At 45.8% G+C, this 18,441-nt stretch overlaps 1 protein-coding gene across 1 annotated transcript in view; it reads right to left on the bottom strand.

Moving 5' to 3' along the window:
* Nucleotides 1-610: 610 nt before the first annotated feature.
* The window catches only part of PRCC (papillary renal cell carcinoma (translocation-associated)), a 25,111-nt gene continuing 7,280 nt past the window's right edge, over nt 611-18,441 (bottom strand). Inside the window, exons 3-8 of the mRNA XM_005867722.2 lie at nt 14,370-14,417; nt 11,582-12,148; nt 8,651-8,746; nt 6,556-6,699; nt 3,567-3,632; nt 611-1,040 (exon numbers count right to left, since the gene is read on the bottom strand). Coding sequence (XP_005867784.1) covers nt 954-1,040; nt 3,567-3,632; nt 6,556-6,699; nt 8,651-8,746; nt 11,582-12,148; nt 14,370-14,417 — 1,008 coding nt within the window. The 3' untranslated portion in view covers nt 611-953. The remainder of the gene's footprint in view (nt 1,041-3,566; nt 3,633-6,555; nt 6,700-8,650; nt 8,747-11,581; nt 12,149-14,369; nt 14,418-18,441) is intronic.

The following is an 18,441-nucleotide window of genomic DNA, read 5'->3' as shown; positions in this document are numbered from 1 at the left end:
CATGCCTTCCTTCCATCTTGTCACTCTGGGCATCACAGAGCCTGACAGCTAACTGAATCCATAGACCCCACCAGCCCCCTTCTCCAACCACCCACCCAAACCAGCCCTTTCTTGCTGGCAAACAGCTAGGGATCCAGAAGCCTCCCAGACTTGTCCAGCCCCCAAGCTCTATGCAAAGCTCCCAAACCAGTCTAGGCCAACTACCAGTGAAAACTTAAATCAGAGAAGGCATTTCCCTACTTTACCTCTTGCTGGAATGGATTTTATGTCTAACAACTCTTTCATGTCACAGAAAGAACCTCCTGACTTCCCCAATATTCAGAGACACCTGAGAACAGCAGTATTTCCCATGTTTGGGATCACAGGCTCCTGCCCCAAACACAATTTACATACAACTCCTGGGTCTTCAATGGCCACGAACCTAGTTTCTCTATACCTACTTTAGGTCCAGAGAAACAAAGGCAAGATCATCATCGAGGCAACTCACGCTGGCCGGGAGTGCTTTACACAAGGTAAAAGCAGACACAGGGACAGGATACCAAATGAGAGAGGTCCAAAATGAAAAAGGAGGCCATACAAAAAAGTAGGAAAGGAGGTAGGGCAGGCAGCATCTGTCAGACTGAATGTTTTATTTCAACAGACATCCCTGGTTAAAAAAAAAAAAGGTGGAGGGAGGGGTTCAACATTTCATCACACCCAATAGGGAGCAAATTCCCATCCAAGAACTCTGAGCCCCTTCTGAGGCATCACTCGAGTCTTTGCTAGCTCCAAGACAGAAAGGAGCTGAGTTTTCTAACTTTTGTAAGAAAAATCTATCAAATATGTTCATTCTCGCAGAGGCGAGGGCTAGATCCTCGAGGAAAGAGGTCCTGGGCTTGGAGCAGCCGGTGTCCCCGAGGGGCCGGGGCCAGCGGGCTACTAGAGACCCTGGGATCTGCAGTCAGGTCCGGAGCCTAGAACCCGTACTTGGCTTGGGTTTGCCGGCGGCTGAGCTTGTTCTCGGACCAAGTGTTCTTCAGCTCCAGCTCTCGCTCCTTAGCCTGTGGCAAGGAAAAAGGGGCAGGGGAGAGTCAAACTGAGGTGTTTCTTTTTGTGTGTATGTGTTCTTATATACATTTCTTTATTGATTTCAGAGAGGAAGGGAGAGGGAGAAAGAGATAGAAACATCAATGATGAGAGAGAATCATTGATCGGCTGCCTCCTGAATGCCCCCTACTGGGGATCAAGCCCTCAACCCAGGAATGAGCCCTTGGCCGGAATCGAACTTGGGAACCTTCAGTCCACAGGCTGACGCTCTATCCACTGAGCAAAACCGGCCAGGGCTGAGTTGTTTTTGTTAAAGAATATTTTTAAATTTTTTTAAACTTATTTTAGAGAGGAAGGTAGAGGGAGAGAGAGATAGAAACATCAATGATGAGAGAAAATCACTGATTGGCTGCCTCTTGCACACCCCCCACTGGGGATTGAGCCCACAATCTGAGCATGTGCCCTGAACCAAGAATCGAACCATGTCCTCCCAAACTAGACAAAACAATCAATAAAAGAAAAAGAAAATTATAGGCCAATATCACTGATGAACATAAATGCAAAAATCCTCAACAAGTCCAGCCAGTGTGACTCAGCAATTGAATGTCGACCCATGAACCAAAAGGCCGCTGGTTCAATTTCCAGTTGGGGCACATGCCCAGGGTTGCAAGCTCGATCCCCAGTAGGGGGCATGCAGGAGGCAGCCATCAATGATTCTCTCATCATTGATGTTTCTCTCTCTCTCCTTCTCCCTTCCTCTCTGAAATCAATAAAAATTTTTTTTAAATATAATAAAATACAGCACAGGGAATATAGTCAATCTATATATATAAAAGCTTAAGCGACCAAACGACCAACCAGTTGACCAGTCGCTATGATGCGCACTGACTACCAGGGGGCAGATGCTCAATGCAGGAGCTGCCCCCTGGTGGTCAGTGCGTTCCACAGCCAACCTCCCGCAGTTCCTCCCCCAAGCCAACTGCCCCGATCAGCCCCCACTGGGACTGGGTGAGATGGCCCCAATCAGCCCCAATCGCCAGCCAGGCCAAGGGATCCCCAGCCGTGCACGAATTTGTGCACCAGACCTCTAGTCCTATCTAATAAAAGACAAAAAGGGTAATTAACCGTACCTCCACTACACTTCCCATTGGCTAATCAGCGTGATATGCAAATTAACTGCCAACCAAGATGGCAGCCGGCAGCCACGCAGCTGAAGCGAACATGAGGCTTGCTTGCTCTAGTGATGGAGGAAGCCAAGGTTCCCCGCCGGCCGCGGCCCGGCTCTGAGCCCCAGAAGCAACAATGTTTCAATTATAGAAGCTAAACAAACTTTCAGCCGGCTGGGGCCTCAGAGCTGGGAGCGCCAGTGACGGCAACAATATTTCAATTATAGAAGGTAAATAAATCCCAGAATAAAAAAAGAAAAGAAAAAAAGGAGAGGCTGGGAGCTTCAGATGCCCGCCAGCCTGAAAATGGCCCTCAGCCCCTCACCCAGACTGGCCAGGCACCCCAGTGGGGACCCCCACCCTGAAGGGGGTGTGACCAGCTGCAAACAGCCATCAGCCCCTCACCCAGGCTGGCCAGGCACCCAAGCGGGATCCCCTCCCTGATCCGGGAAACCCTTCAAGGCAAACCAGCCGGCCCCCACCCGTGCACCAGGCCTCTATCCTATATAGTAAAAGGGTAATATACAAACTGACCCTAACAGCAGAAAGACTGGGAATGACTGGTCACTATGACCCACAATGACCACCAGGGGGCAGACGCTCAATGCAGGAGCTGCCCTCTGGTGGTCAGTCCACTCTCACATGGGGGAGCTCTGCCCAGCCACAAGCCAGGCTGATGGCTGCCAGTACAGCGGTGGTGGTAGGAGCCTCTCCTGCCTCCTCAGCAGCGCTAAGGATGTCTGACTGCAGCTTAGGTCTGCTCCCCGCTGGCAAATGGACATCCCCCGAGGGCTGCCGGGCTGCCAGGCTGCCAGAGGGATGTCTGATTGCCATCTTAGGCCCAATCCCCCAGGGAGCAAGCCTAAGCCAGCAAGTGGTCATCCCCCGAGGGGTCCCAGACTGCGAGAGGGCACAGGCTGGGCTGAGGGACCCCCCTGAGTGCACAAATTTTTGTGCTCCAGGCCTCTAGTATTATAATAACTATGTATGGTGCCAGATGAGTACTAGACTTATTGGGGGAACCACTTCATAAATTACATAAATGTCTAACCACTATGCTGGACACCTGAAACTAATATAAATTAAACTAAAATAAAATTTTAAAACCCTGTGATAAACTATTTCACTCCTTCTACGTTTATGTTTTGGACATACTGAGTTTATTTTAAGCACCTGTACCTGAGTCTTACATGAAGTGAGAATGACACAGAGTAGTAATTCTGAAGGGCACACACACTCCTAGTGGCCACATGGAGAATGGCAGAGGATGCCTTCCCAGAGTTGGTGCCTGGCACCTGGGCTTTTAGCTCAGCCTTTAAATTCTCAGGTTTATAGGGATCCTGCCAGGCAGGCCAGGGCTCTCAGTGCTCTCACCTGATGAATCAGATATGTGATCTGGTGTTTCCGCCGCTGCTGGCCTGTTGGCTGCTCACCTTTCTTCTGCAAGAGAAGACAACACAACCATTAAGCCACAGTAAGAAAAGCAGAAGTTTTTCAGGGGCCCAGATGGTGCAATGATGGGGAATGGGAAACCAAAGACACTGCCCAAGTCCTGGGGGGAAGAGTGTGTCTGGAGCTGTTTTTATGCCTATACACTTACAAAGCAATTATTTTTATTAAAGCTCTTATGCAAAAAACCCAAGCTCAGAATACTTGCCTGAAATAGCCTGCTAATATCCCCATTAGACTGGAAATACTCTGTCAGAACTCTGTCTTCTATTTCTTAATAACCCCATCCCACCCCCACACCAAGCTCTGCCCACAGTGAACACTTGATACCAGTTGTATTGCCTATAGTCCATCTAAAACGGCTTAAGTGCCAGAGCATAGGCCTCCCTCCCCTCTCACAACCCCTCAAGCCTGTTCATCTCTGTCCCCTACTCCCCAGTCAGTCCAGATGTCTAGCCTGTCTCTTACCTACTGTTTACCAAACTCTCTACCATCAGACTCTCTACCTTTGGCTAAATCTCCACCTCCCCCATCCTAGTAAGTACCAACAGCTTCCCTGGAACTAGAATTTTCACCACCTCTCCACCTCTCTCCAATCATCCAACCTCCACCCAAAGTACCAACAGCTTCCCTGGAACTAGAATTTTCACCATCTCTCCAATCATCCAACCTCCACCCGTAACTGCACTGAACCACTAACCGAATTATGATGCAAAAGATCTACTGTCAAAATCTGTATTGGTCTGGGCTTTCATTCTGTGCTTTTTCTGTCCTCTGCCAGTGTTGTCTCAGACTAGAAGCTTCCTAATTAGCCCCACCCAACTCCCAAAACTCTCTGGAGTCTCCTCAGCACTTAAGTAATCAATTTGCACTGTAATCATTTACGCTCAAGTGTCCTTAAATCTGTTTTCCCCAACTACACTGTAAACTCCGCAGGGACAAGATCCACATCTTTATCTTCGTTTTTATTTTTACTTTATTTTTTTAAATATGTTTTTTATTCATTTCAAGAGAGTAAGGAAGAAGGAAAGATAGAAACATCAGTGAGAGAGAATCATGGATTTGCCCCCTGCTGCACACCCCCTACTGGGGATCAAGCCCGAAACCTGGGCATGTGCCCTGGTGCCCTGACCAAGAATCGAACCGTGACCTCCTGGTTCATGGGTCAGTGCTCAACCACTGAACCACACTGGCCGGGCTTATTTTTATTTTTTCTAATCCTCACTAGAGAATACATTTATTGATTTTAGAGAGAGGAAGGAAGCAAGAGAGAGAGAGAGAAACATCGATCAGTTGCCTCCTGTACATGCCCCAACTGGGAACCAAACCCACTCCAACTGGGGACCGAACCCACTCCCAACAGGAGACTGAACCCACAACCTAAGTATGGGCCCTGACTGGAAATAGAACCTTCGACATTTCGGTGTACAAGATGATAACAACCAACTGAGCCACAACGGCTAGGGCCTGTCTTCTTTTTAAAAAATCTAGCTCAATACAATGAGATGGTGGAACGAAAACTTAGACCAGGGAAAATAGCAAACTCCAATTCCTTGCTGCTTTTAATGTCATTTAATGTGACAGTTAAAGATGAGAAACATAAAACATCCAGCGCCATCCTTGGCCCACGGTGAGCGTTAACAGCAGTTGCTATTACTATGTGATAACTCTCTCCACCCACAGTTAGTAGAGCATGCTCTAAGTGGTTTTTCCAGTAAACAGTGATGGATCTACGCTGATCTAACCACTATCCTTTGCTCAGTCCTATATGACCGCCAGCATTCAGTTAAAACAAATGGCTAGGGCTCAGATGGCCATCTGTGGCTGCAAATAAAACAAACGAGAGAAGAAGGGAATAAGATGCCCGACCTTGGCCTTGCTGGTGCTGGGCTGGAATCCAAGGTTTCCCCACCTTCTCCCCCACTGTGGCAGACTCATAAATGTCCACGTTTGCTGTACTCAGCTACTAGGTGAAGAGATGGTCATCATTCTGAAAGATGACAACTAGTCCCAAGAAGGTGGGAGTGTGGTGTGGGAATATGAGGGATATAGCGTATGAAAAGACCCCACAAGTGCCCTGGCCAGTGTGGCTCTGTTGGTTGATTGTCATCCTGTGCACCAAAAGGTTATTGGTTTGATTCCCAGTCAGGGCAAATGCCCAGGTTGTGGGTTCAATCCCCGGTCAGGGTATGTGCGGGAGGCAGCTGAACGATGTTTCTCTCTGACATCAATGTTTCTCTCTCTCCTCTCTCCTTTCTTCTCTCTCTAAAATCAATAAAAACATTAAAAAAAAAAAAAAAGGACCACAGGTGGCTACAATAAATAATGGAAAAGTAAGACCACAGACGGCTACAATAAAAAAATAAAGGAGAGCGGCTCTCTCTAAAATCAATAAAAACATTAAAAAAAAAAAAGACCACAGATGGCTACAATAAATAATGGGAAAAAAAGACCACAGATGGCTACAATAAATAAATAAAGGAGAGAGGAGGGGTTGCACACTGAGAACCTAGGACCCCAGGACTTCTGAGCTCTGTGGTGCCCATACCTCAAAGATATGCTGAGCTGGGTCCCAGCTTAATGGGATGGAGAAAGGGCATGACAGTAGGGAGAGGGTAGGGTGGCTATGGATTCTATCCAGCCAGGGAAGAGGCCACAACATATTAGCATCTTCCCAACTGGGAAACTGCTCCACCATTTCATCTCAGCAACCAGACTCCACCGTCCAGATGGAGAGCAACGTGCTGCAAAGTTCTGGAAGCAGGAGCAGTGTCTGTGAGGCTCAGTGCGTACGCTAATACCACTGACAACAGGTGTTTGCTAAATGTGTCGCTGACAGTAACAGTAGGGAGCAGGACCAAATTTTGCTCTGGGGCCTCCCAAGTTTGCCACTCAATAGATCTTTCCCACTTACTTTGCTGAATGACTTCATGGATTTCTCTTCTGTCAATGACTTGGTCATCCACTGCTGGGCCCCACTGAGCTGGTCATCACCTTTGATCTCCACAAAGTTGATCTCCTCCCTCCCTCGGTTCCTCTTGCCCTGCAGCCGCTTAAACTGGAAAAGGAGAAAAAATGCAGGAGTGGGGGATTAGGATTAGGAGATGTGGCTAAGGACCCATATGTTATCAAATCATTTCGTGACTCCCCAATTCCCCTGCATCCTCATTTCCCCTCTATAATATCTGATTTCACCCTGCCCACTACCAAGCTGCCCTGATGCCAGATGCATGGCTACTTCTCAGTTCTCCTGGACTCAGGGAAAGGAAGGTCAAGAGACATTTCCAAACATAAGTGAGTACTGAGAATAATTTTATGAATTTGTACTCAAATTACTATAAATTGTATCTGCCTAAAGGATTGCATGCAGTTTTCAAATGAACAATTTGGGATTAAAAAAAAAAATCTAGGAATTCTCCTCTGCAAATCAGTTATTTTTACATGTCTGTTCCTTCTCACTGGTTTGGTATCACCAATTCAGCAGACCCCACACCAGAGCAGACATCAGAGAGGGAAAACATGGAGCTGCATAGAGAGGGAGCTTCATAGGAAAAGGCCTGGCAAATTTTCTAGGAGACCACTCACTCCTCTTTCCTCTTCCCCCTCACGAAGCACATAGATCATTCCACAGTCACCCAAAGATGTTCCGGGAAGGGAGTGTGGGTGCTGAGGAATCAAATTAAAACATTCGGACTTCAGTCAGACCCAGGTCCTTGTCTGAGCATTAACGAGGCCTCTGGGTCACTTTACCCACAAAAAACTGACTTTTGCCACTGGATGAGCAGCTCCTTTATGTCTCTTAGGTTTAGAACAAAAAGAACCTAACTATGGAACTTGTCAAGAAGGACATAAGCCTGGCCGGTGTGGCTCAGTGGTTGAGCATCGATCTATGAACCAGGAGGTCATGGTTCAATTCCCAGTCAGGGCACATGCCCGGGTTTCGGGCTCGATCCCCAGTGGGGGGCATGCAGAAGGCAGCTGGTCAATGATTCTCTCGCATCATTGATGTTTCTATCTCTCCCTCTCCCTTCCTCTCTGAAATCAATAAAAATATATTTTTAAAAGCACTATTTAGAAAAAAAAAAAAAGAAAGGACATACACAATATTAACCACAGGCAGAGAAGTATGCAAAGGTATGCACACCTTTCTGTGAACAGGTAAGTAGAAATTGGTTTTTGTTGTTGTTGCACATGCTGGCTGGGCTAGAAATTTTTTTTTAAGAACCTGCATGCAAAGAGGAAGCAGCCTCTATTTCCAGCGCCCCCTCAATAGGCTATGACATCCCTACAGATAAAACAATACTTTATAACCTGAACATGGCCTGATGGCCACAGGACATAGGGCTCTATATTCCCTCGCACTGAGGTTAGGAAGCTCAGCAGCAGCAGGTCCGGTTACAGGAAACACAGGGGTTATTTAGTGTGGCTGCCGTTCCTTCCCAAAATCCATTCTCCCTTCTCCTGTCCTGTGAACGAACCCAACATTTTGGCCAGGTCTATTATCACCCAACCAAAAGGCTACATGTCCTAGGCTCCCCTACAACCAGGAAGGCCATGTGACCAGATTCTAGTCAATGAATTAAGGAGTGGAAGTGAACTTAGAAACTTTTGGGAAGTCTCCTAAAAGGGGAGGGAAAACGTCTCTCCTCTTTCCTCCCCACCCAGCTGCGGAGGGCTAGATGGAATGCAGATGTGGCAGCTGTAGCCTCAGGTGCTATCACTGACCATAAGAATAAAGGCCACAACCTAGAGGTGGCAAAATAATGATCAGAAGGGGACTGGACCCGCCTACTTTGTGGAACTGTCCCACCAGTCCTGCCTGGCTTGCCTACTCTAGTCTTCTTTTATGAGGAAAATAATTACCTTCTCTTATAGAAGCCCTATTATTTGGAGATTCTCAGTTACGCGCTACCACACTTAATCCTAACTGAATAGTTTTAAAGAGAATTTCCTTTAGCTTCCGATTTGCCTGTGGGTCAAAGATGGTCACTTGCGCTTTGTTAACTTACTGCTTCATCATCGATAAAGGAGGCATCTGAAGCAATTTCCTGGGGGGGTACCAGGGTCGGGTCCTGTACAGGATAGTAGCCACCACTGTAATAATCCTGCAGCCAAGGGGAAAAAAAAGCACATCAACTGAGGGCACAGTGGAGAGGGAACAAGGTCTGCCCAGGAACTGAGAAAACCCTCATCAAAGAGGTAATGGTGACACCCACACTACAGAGCTCAGGTGGACCAGTTAAAGGCACAGAGCCTAAGGACCTCTCCCACAATTCAAGAACAATTTCTGCAGCTTTTCTGATATGCATCATCCAGACAGATGGGAACTTTTTAGGAAAGGGTGACAAAAAATAAAGATGTTCTCTCCTGCTTCAGTTTACACCCTGCTCCCTAGGCTGCTTCCCAAGAGTGATTCCCACCCTTTACATCTACTGTGCCCCCAGCTCTGCTCCTCCTGCTCATAAGACCCTAATAAGCTCTGATGTGAGAAGGGGCAGAAGATGTGAGGGCATGTCATTCCTGCTCCTCATTCTATTTAGGGCCTCTAGACACAGGGAGACTGCCTACAATGAATGGGCAGGAAGGCTTCCGGATCTCTGATGCAAAAAACAACCACTATATGGAATTTACAAAGCTGGGAACAAAGCAAGTTTGTGTTACCAGATTTTTGGTCCAGGAATACACTATATGGAATTTACAAAGCTGGGAACAAAGCAAGTGTTACCAGATTTTTGGTTCAGGAATCTGATGCTTCTCCCCTTAGGGGTGAGCTATGCAGATGTCATTGTGGACCCTAGAAGAAGGCAAGGCCCCTGCCGAAGCCAAGCCAGGCAGCCATAGGGCTGAGAAACTGTGTCTACCCTGCCCACACTTTTTCTAATCCTTCCACCTTTGCTCCAAATTCCAAACAAATGCCCCTGTAAGAACATTCATTTTATAGTGAGCTAAGTGAAAAATAAGGTTTAATGATGACTAAATCGAAATACTATATAGAAATCCAGAACAATTATGATTTTCCATAAAAGTACAGTTGGCCCTTGAATAACAGGAATTTGAACTGCATGGCTCCACTTACATGTGGATTTTTTCCAACACTGTAAATGCATTTTCTCTTCTCTAGCTTACTTTATTGTAAGAATACAGTATATATAATACATATAATATATAAAATATGTGTTAATCAACTATTTATGTTTATCAGTAAAGCTTCCAGTCAACAGTAGGCTAATAGTAGCTAAGTTTTTGGGGAATGGAAAGCTTTAAGAGGACTTTTGACTGTGCAGGGAGGAGGGGGCATCAGCCCCCTAACCTTCTCCTTGTTCAAGGATCAACTGTATTCACAATAACATATTTACATTACAGGGTCCCCCAGTGTATTTAAAGTGCCTTAATTGCATAGACTGCCTCAATGATGTTTATAACTGGACAGAGAACTCCATTTTGTTATTCATTTGCTGGATGTAAACAAGGTTTCTGATTTAAATAGCATCTTTTTTCTTTTTTTTTTTTCCTAAAAAGGTCAAAACACTCTCATCTTCCTTCCTTCTAACAATGTTTAGGGAAGACAGATTGTCCCTGATTAGCTATGGGATACAACAAGGTTTAACAGCCAATATCTAGGAAACACAATTGTTTGAGTTTCTGATCTGAAAGGGTCCCTACCCATGCCCAAACTGAAAATAAGATTAACACTGACCAGAGAATCACAGTGGTCGAAAGGGACTTAAGCCTTCCAACCATCCCAGGCCAGCAGGAAACGTTCTACAGCTGCCCAGCTGGGACCAGCCAGCCAGCTGCCTCTGCAAGTCCCCAAACTCCTGGGATCCCTCTCCATCTAAAGAAGCTCTGACTGCTGGGAAAGTCTTAAACCTATTCACAAGCCGGCACCCTGTACTGTTACTCTCTGAGGCCACACAGAACAACCTAAATAGCTAATCCAAATAACATCTGAATAAAATGTTATAACATTTATTGAGCATTTACTATGTTCCAGGTACCATGTTAAGCTAATGTAATTCTCCTAGCAATCCTGAGGTTGCCATTGTCATCCCCATTTAACAGCTGAGGAATCTGAGACTCAGAGATAGTTGAGGATTTGCCCAGACTCATAGCTTGGGATTCAAACCCTAAACCACCCTCAAACCTCATTCTCTATCACAGCCCAGCTGATAGCCCCATAATGTCCCCTCTCCAGGGCCTTATATCCCCATTTAACAGCTGAGGAATCTGAGACTCAGAGACAGTTGAGGATTTGCCCAGACTCATATAGCTTGGGATTCAAACCCCAAACCACCCTCAGACCTCATTCTCTATCACAGCCCAGCTGATAGCCCCCTAATGTCCCTTCTCCAGGGCCTTACTGGGTCCTTTCAACTTCTCATGACTCAGTCGGGGCCTCTCACCAATCTCCTTATTCCCTTGTCATTCAACAATCCAGATCCCCTCCTTCCTTCCCAGTCCCACCTCTCCCCTTCCTTTCTGTGTTCTCTGACCTTTCACCTCCAGAAACTCTTCTTGGACTCATTACAACTAGAAATCTAGGCCACAGTTCACTCATCTTCATCATCCACATCTGCACAGCTATCTTGATCTCTAAGATTAGAGACCACTCCTCTTCCACCTTCTCCCTATCTCTCACCAGCCCCTACAATAGGATTTTGTTTTCAGAATAAAGGTGTCAATTATGTGGTTCTACCTGTCAGACTTCAAGACTTGGGAAATTTTAGCCCAATATGGTTCAGAATAAAAGTAGTATGTTTTGAGGCCTGAAGGTATAGGAAAACCACTAGGATGTTTTTTAGTTCAGCCAAAGTGATGCCCCAGAGGCTGTAGCACGGACTCAAAGCTCTCCCTGACCGCCATGCTCCTACTTTCAGCCAAAGTGATGCCCCAGAGGCTGTAGCACGGACCGCCATGCTCCAACGATCCCTCCTACCCACCTGATAATAAGCACCAGCGGCATTGGCATCGCCATATGTGGAGAACTGACAGTAGCTGTAGTCGTCCCCAGGCTTGGGCATCCAAGGGGCCCCACTTGAGCCTGCTGCCATCTTGAATTCGAGGGGCGCATTGGCTGCGTCATCCTGGAAGGCGGGTTCTGGTTCCGTGCCTGGAGGCAGCTCTTCAGGGACAGAGGGAATGGGGTAAGGGTATGGCTCAACTCCAGGTGGCTCAGCCTTGTCAGGGAGGGAGAAAAAGTTCTCAGGGGCTACTTCTTCATCACTGTCGTCCTCCTCCTGTGTGATCTGCTTCGTCACCTGCAGGGCAGCACTCTTGGCAGCAGCCTTGATGGCGGAGGGCGACGGCGTGGTGGTTGTGGTGCCCACAACAGGGGCAAGAGAGGAGGGCTTGGTCTTAGAAGCCTGCCTGGAGGGCTTAGTGTCAGAGGAGCCATCCGAGGGTTTCCGAGAGAAGGCATGGGGCAGGAGCAACCTGTTAGTCTCTTTCACAGTCAGGTTTTTAGGTTGGGGAAGCAAGGCAGACAAACCAGTCCCCTGGCCAGATCCCTGGTGAGCCCGGTTCAGGGAAGCCGGAAAGAAAGATGACAAGTGAACTGTTATGACATGTACTGCTAACGTCAAGAACAAGAATTACAGATATGTGCTCGAGCCTAAAACCTTATCAGCCCTGTTGCCTTCTCACCTTCACCTACTCCAGTGATCCAACCTGGGCCTAACTCCTATCTTAGTCCCTTCTTTTCTGCTGGCTGCTTCCCCCAAGATGTCATCCCTGTTTTCCTTGGCTCCATCCCTACCCAGCTCCATTGCCCTCTGCCACAGAGCCTCCCTTGATTGTGTTTTTGTCAAATATGATGCTCTCAACCTCATCATCCTTCTTCCCCAAAAAGCCCAGGGCTCTCTCCAGCTATTCACCTAACCTCTCTCCATGTCCTGAAGGTTCCTCTTCACATGGGAACCTGCTGCTGCCTTTGGATTGCTCTAAAGTCAAGAACAAGGCTCTGTCCAAGAGACATTCATACATGTTGCCAAATGGTCCCTCCTTTGCCCAGGAAAAGCCCTAAAGATGTGTTACATTCAGCTCATTTATGTCAGAGTCAAGCATTTAACATATCATAGACTCTCTCAGATTCTGCTTTCTGTATGCTACAGGGCCAGCCTGGCCTAACTGTAAGGCTGCGGGAAGGCCAGTTTGAAAAAGGAGAATGGAATAAGGTCACTGGTCTTGGAGGACCAGTGTACTATATCCCTCTCAGCCAAGAAATGCCCAGAACACATAAATAAGATTTGCAGTCAAGCAGGCCAGGCCGAACTTTTCATCAGGAAAATGGGCTCCTTTCCCTGTGTTCACAGGTTTGGGTCACTCCAGCCTGACACAGCCCAGAGGCTCGGAGTCATAGGAACCGGAATGAGGTTCCATATGGAGCACATCCTCAGGATAGCTCTGAAGGGTCTGACTTCTCAGATGACACCTGGATTCATGGCTACATCCCTTTGCAATGATGGGTCCCCACTCTGCCTTCAAGTTGAGAGTTTCTCTAACCACTCGTCTCTTCCTACCACCCCGAGGACTGCTCTTTACACTGGGGTGCCCTCTGATCCGAGCCAGCGTCCTCCCATCACTTTCTATGTCCGTCCACCTCCTCCAGGAAGCCATGTTGATAGCATGGTCCTACATGTGAAGTAAACAGGAAGAAAATTTTGGGAGCCAGAATAAAGAAACGGGGGCGGGAAAACAAAGAAAACAGCAGAGACCATCTCCTGGCACCGGCTGGTTGAGGACCTCTGGTCTTGACTACGGAGCAGCAGCCAAATGTAACAGTTAGGAGCCTGGACCCCATAGTCAGACCACCTGAGTCTAATCTCAGCTCTCCAGCCCTGCCTCGCCCCTCACAATTGTCTGACCTTCAGCAAGTTCTTTAATCTCTCAGTTTCCTCCTATGTAACACAAGGATGATGATAACATCCTTGACAGGCAATATTATAAGGATTAAATCAATTAAATGCTACTAAAGCACTTAGAACAGTGCCTGGTACACAGTAAGTGCTATTGAAGTGTTTATTTTCTAGTTTAAAAATGAGACAAGGAGAAGATGAATAATTTTAAAATACAGATGTTCTCGAAACAAACTCATTAATACAGAGAACAAATGGATGGTTGCCAGATGAGAGGGGGGTTGAGGGGCTGGATGAAAAGGTGAAGGGATTAAGAAATACAAATAAGAGTTATAAAATAGTCATGGGGATATAAAGTACAGCATAGGGAATAGAGTCAATAATATTGTAATAACTATGTATGATGTCAGGTGGGTATTAGAAAGGTGTGATCATTTTCTAAGTTATATAAATGTCTAATCACTATGTTGTACACCTGAAACATAACACTGTATGTCAACTTTAATGGAAAAATTAACATTTTAAAAATAAATTACAGATGTTCCCTAACATCATTTTGACCAATCCATTGTTTCTATCTTTCCTAGATAATCCTTTTACCTGAAACATAGTGAATCAAACTGAGCTCAATCCATCTCCCTACCACTACCTGTCCTGTAAGAGGTAACACTACCACACTACAGTGAGGAGAGGGCAGAGAAGCACAAAGTCTGATGTTATCAAAGAAAACAAAATCGTACTGAAATAGTTGGTCCTCAAATGCCTGCGTTTGTTCTAAGCCTGATTTGGAAACTGCTGGGCATCGTAAATCCTGTCTTTTAGGAAGTAATATGGGAAGAGAAAAAAATGGCTGCCATTGTGTCATGAAGCTTACCTGAAGGACAGTTTTCTTCTTTGTGGGTTCATCTTCCTCGGAATCTGACTAAGAGAAAAAGAAATGGAATAAGGCCTCGCTGTTTAAGGACAGTGGGGGAAACATTCAATACAGCACGTGTGTAGGACTGTGTCCACCTCCGGCAAGGGCACCCCCACCCTCAGCCCAGGCCACCAGCAGAGCTCCCGTCCTGCTTTCACACATCTTCAGAGAACGGGGGATGTGCTGACCTCCCCTGGTCTTTCATTCTCTTACCCTGTTGCACCAATTTCTATTTCTTTATATTAAAACTATTTTCTCCCATTTAGTCTTTGATGGAAATAAAAAGCTATACCCATTCTTCTTCCTATAAATCTGTCCACTAGAAGATGAATGGGATTTGGCCCACAATCTCACCTAATCTCAGCTTCATTTCTAAAACCACTTATATAGACTATATAACCACAGGGCTGGGGAACTCCTGTGGGATTAAGTGGTGTGTTAACTACTCTTCTATGAGGCATTAAAGGTCAAAGCCATTGGAGAAATCCATTCCCTCTCCAAGTATGATCTATTATCTGCTGAACAGTTGTTCGTGTCCAGAAAGAAGGCTAGCAAATGATGACTGTGAGAATTTGGGCAAGACAGAAGGTCATCTGTATTATCCCTCTGACTCATCAGAACTGTTTCAAATACAAGCTCTCACACTGGAAAATATCTTAAACTTTTAACTCAATACTAATTCTTAGTATCTTAGTATCAACTACCAGAAAGATGCAAAGCATATGAACAGCAAGCTTTAACATTTCATTTTTAAAAGTAATCCCAAACCAAGAACCTTAAAAGCTTTCCATCTGTTCTCAGGACCTTGATTTGGGCATCTATAAATAAAGATGATTAGGCAGGAATCACCTCCAAGATTCTACACAAATTCAAACCCTCTGCTTATCTTTTTCAACTGACCTTCCCATCTCTCTTTCTGGATTTGTCTGCTATCGGATCTTTTTTTTTTTTAAATAATATGTTTTTATTGATTTTAGAGAGAGAGGAAGAGGAAGAGAGGAAGAGAAACATTGATATGAGAGAAACATTAATAGGTTACCGCCCTTACACACCTCGACTGGGGATCACACCCACAACCTGGGTGTGTGCCCGACCATGAATCAAACTGGCGACCTTTCGGTGGATGAGATGACGCTCAACCAACTGAGCCACACCAACCAGGGCTACCAGGGTATTTTAATCATCATTACTGAGAACCTATTATAGGTCCTGACTGAGTAGCTCTGTTGGAGTGTCATCCTGATACGCCCAATTTGGGGGTTCAATCCCTGGTCAGAATCAAGCAATAAATGCATAAATAAGTACAAAATATCAATGTTTCTCTCTCTAAAATCAATCAATCAACCAATAAAAAGAACCTATTCTATGCAGGACTGAGTGCTAGATAGTGTACACAGGGCTTCCCGACTGGTGTCCCATGGCTGGGTTAAAGCTATGATATGGGTCTACTCAGCCCACTGGCACCTGGCAGGGCTTGGAGTACACGGACTACAGAGGCAAGCCCTGGGCCAGGTAGTCAGTGTGCCTCAGAGGTTTTCTGTATGTGCCAGGACATGACAAAAGTCCCTTCCCTCAAGGAGCTTACAGTCTGGTAAGAATAATGACAAGCACCCAAATAACTAATAACTAAAGGCAGTAAGAGTTAAGGGCATCAAGTGTGGTTCAGATATGCCTTCAAAGAATCTGTTGTTCTTACATTTGTGCTTTCTTTCATCTAAGTCCCTCGCCTTCTCTCTCCCTGTACCTATATCACTACCACCACCCACTCTCCTGTCAATCTGCACCCCTGTACTTCCTCATTCAAAAGTCCTGAGAAGTCTTCCGGGCAAGTCTCACTTGTTCTTTCTGACTCGGTGTCATTCATCTGTTGAGGTCGGTCACACTAACCCTGATTTATTTGTGCTTGCTTTGGAAACGTTACATTTTTCATGTGTACGTTCTCTCCTTGCCTCGCCTCTGATAGCCAAGGCCCTATAGTTCAATATTGCCTCAGAGTAGTCAGTACATAATAATTTTTTTAAATTTATTGACTTGAGAGAGAGAAAGAGAGAGGAAAGGGAGAGATAGAGAGAGTTAGAGATACATGTGAGAGAGAGAGAGAGAGAGAGAGAGAGGGAAGGGAGAGAGGGAGAGAGAGATAGAGAGAGTTAGAGATACATCAATTTGCATTCATTGGTTGATTGTTGTATGCGCCCTGACTGGGGATCGAACCCACAACTTTGGCTTATTGGGATAACACTCTAACCAACTGAGCTACCCGGCCAGGGCCATAATGACTTTAATTATTAAGTGCTGTCAAATATATGTGAGGGATAAGATAGGGTGGTAAAGGAAAGGACAGCCATCTGCTGAGTCCCTGCTATGTGTCAGGCAATTTACGCACAATCGTTCATTTAATCCTCACAATAACATTTCAAGGCAGGCATTAGTATCTCAATTTTACGGGTTAAGAAAAATAAGGCTCAGAGAGGTCAAATATGACTGAATCCGTTCTGGCTCCCATGTTTTTGCAGCAACATCAAGCTGAGCTGTCCGTGTTTGTCCAGGTTTGAGATCCACACTGACCAGATCCTACGAGATTCCACAAGACTCAGCCAAGAAAGCACCACCCATAGAGTCAGAAATACAGGTTTGAGTCTCAGCTTTGCCACTTACTGGGTAGGGAATCCCCCAATAAGCCATTAAACTAACTCTCTAGGCCTCAGTTGGAAATACTTATCCATGTCACAAAGATGTTCTAGAGATTGCAGGAGCTGCTCTGAGAGAAAATGTATACAGTAAATATTCAAAAGAGGTCAAGGATTATTCTCTCTAGTCTGCCAAGTTGTCAAACTCAACCAAAGAAAAAGCCTTAAGCCCCAAACACCTAAGCATTTTCAACCTTTTCTCTCAGTTCCACAAACTCCCATTGCCTCAGGTCTTCCTGATCATCTCCCATCTTTTTACCACGAAGGTTTATCTTCCTTCCAGCAGACCACAGAGTACCACCCCATTATGGGGTATACCAGGGTCTCATGAAGTCCCCAGGCACGTTTAAACTTTAACATCTTAGCCCTAGCCTGTTTGGCTCAGTGGATAGAGCGTCGGCCTGCGGACTAAAGGGTCCCAGGCATATGCCCAGGTTGTGGGCTCAAGCCCCAGTAGGGGATGTGCAGGAGGCAGCCGATCAATGATTCTCTCTCATCGTTGATGTTTCTATCTCTCTCTCTCCCTCTCCCTTCCTCCCTGAAATCAATACAAATATATATATTTAAAAAAAAAACACACAAGTTTAGATACCACTCAAAACACTTCTGGGCATGTGGGGGCCTGATTGAAAACTAACAGGAAACAGAAGGAAAGCTCCGCAAGGAATTATCCAAATATTCACAAAAGGTAATACATTTTGGTGTAGAGTTCCAAAAAGCAGAGCGATGAGTAATCCAAATGATAAAAGATGTCATATAGTCTCCTGTCACCCTGGGAAGGATGGAAGGAGGAGGAAATACAGCTGCCTTGGAGCATTTGAAAAGAAAATCAATTCAGCTTCTATCGAGAACTGGCTAGAAGCAATGGGCTTAGCTTAGGCACACGGTACTTAACTTAGACTCAAGGAGAACTTCCTTGATGGTGAGAGGTACAGAAGCATATCGGGGGTTTTTCTTTATCATAGTAAAATACATATAACATAAAATTTACCACTTAACCACTTAAGTGTACAATTCAGTGGCATTAAGTACATTCACAATGTTGTATAACAAACACCACTATTTCCAGAACTTTTTTTTAATATATATATATTTTTATTTCAGAGAGGAAGGGAGGAGAGAAAGAAACATTAATGATGAGAATCATTGATAGGCTGCCTCCTGCACCCCCCTCCCCCACTGGGGATCGAGCCTGCAACCCGGGCATGTGCCCTGACCCGAAATCGAACCATGACCTACTGGTTCATAGGTCGACCCTCAACAACTCAGCTATGCCGGCCAGGCTTCAGACCTTTTTCAACATCCCAAACAGAAACTCTGTACCTACTAAATGATAACTCCTC

The sequence above is a fragment of the Myotis brandtii genome, unplaced genomic scaffold (assembly GCF_000412655.1).
Source record: "Myotis brandtii unplaced genomic scaffold, ASM41265v1 scaffold250, whole genome shotgun sequence".
Taxonomy (NCBI): Eukaryota; Metazoa; Chordata; class Mammalia; order Chiroptera; family Vespertilionidae; genus Myotis; species Myotis brandtii.
The sequence above is the reverse complement of the archived record's forward strand: the minus strand, read 5'-3'. Positions and strand labels throughout refer to the sequence as shown.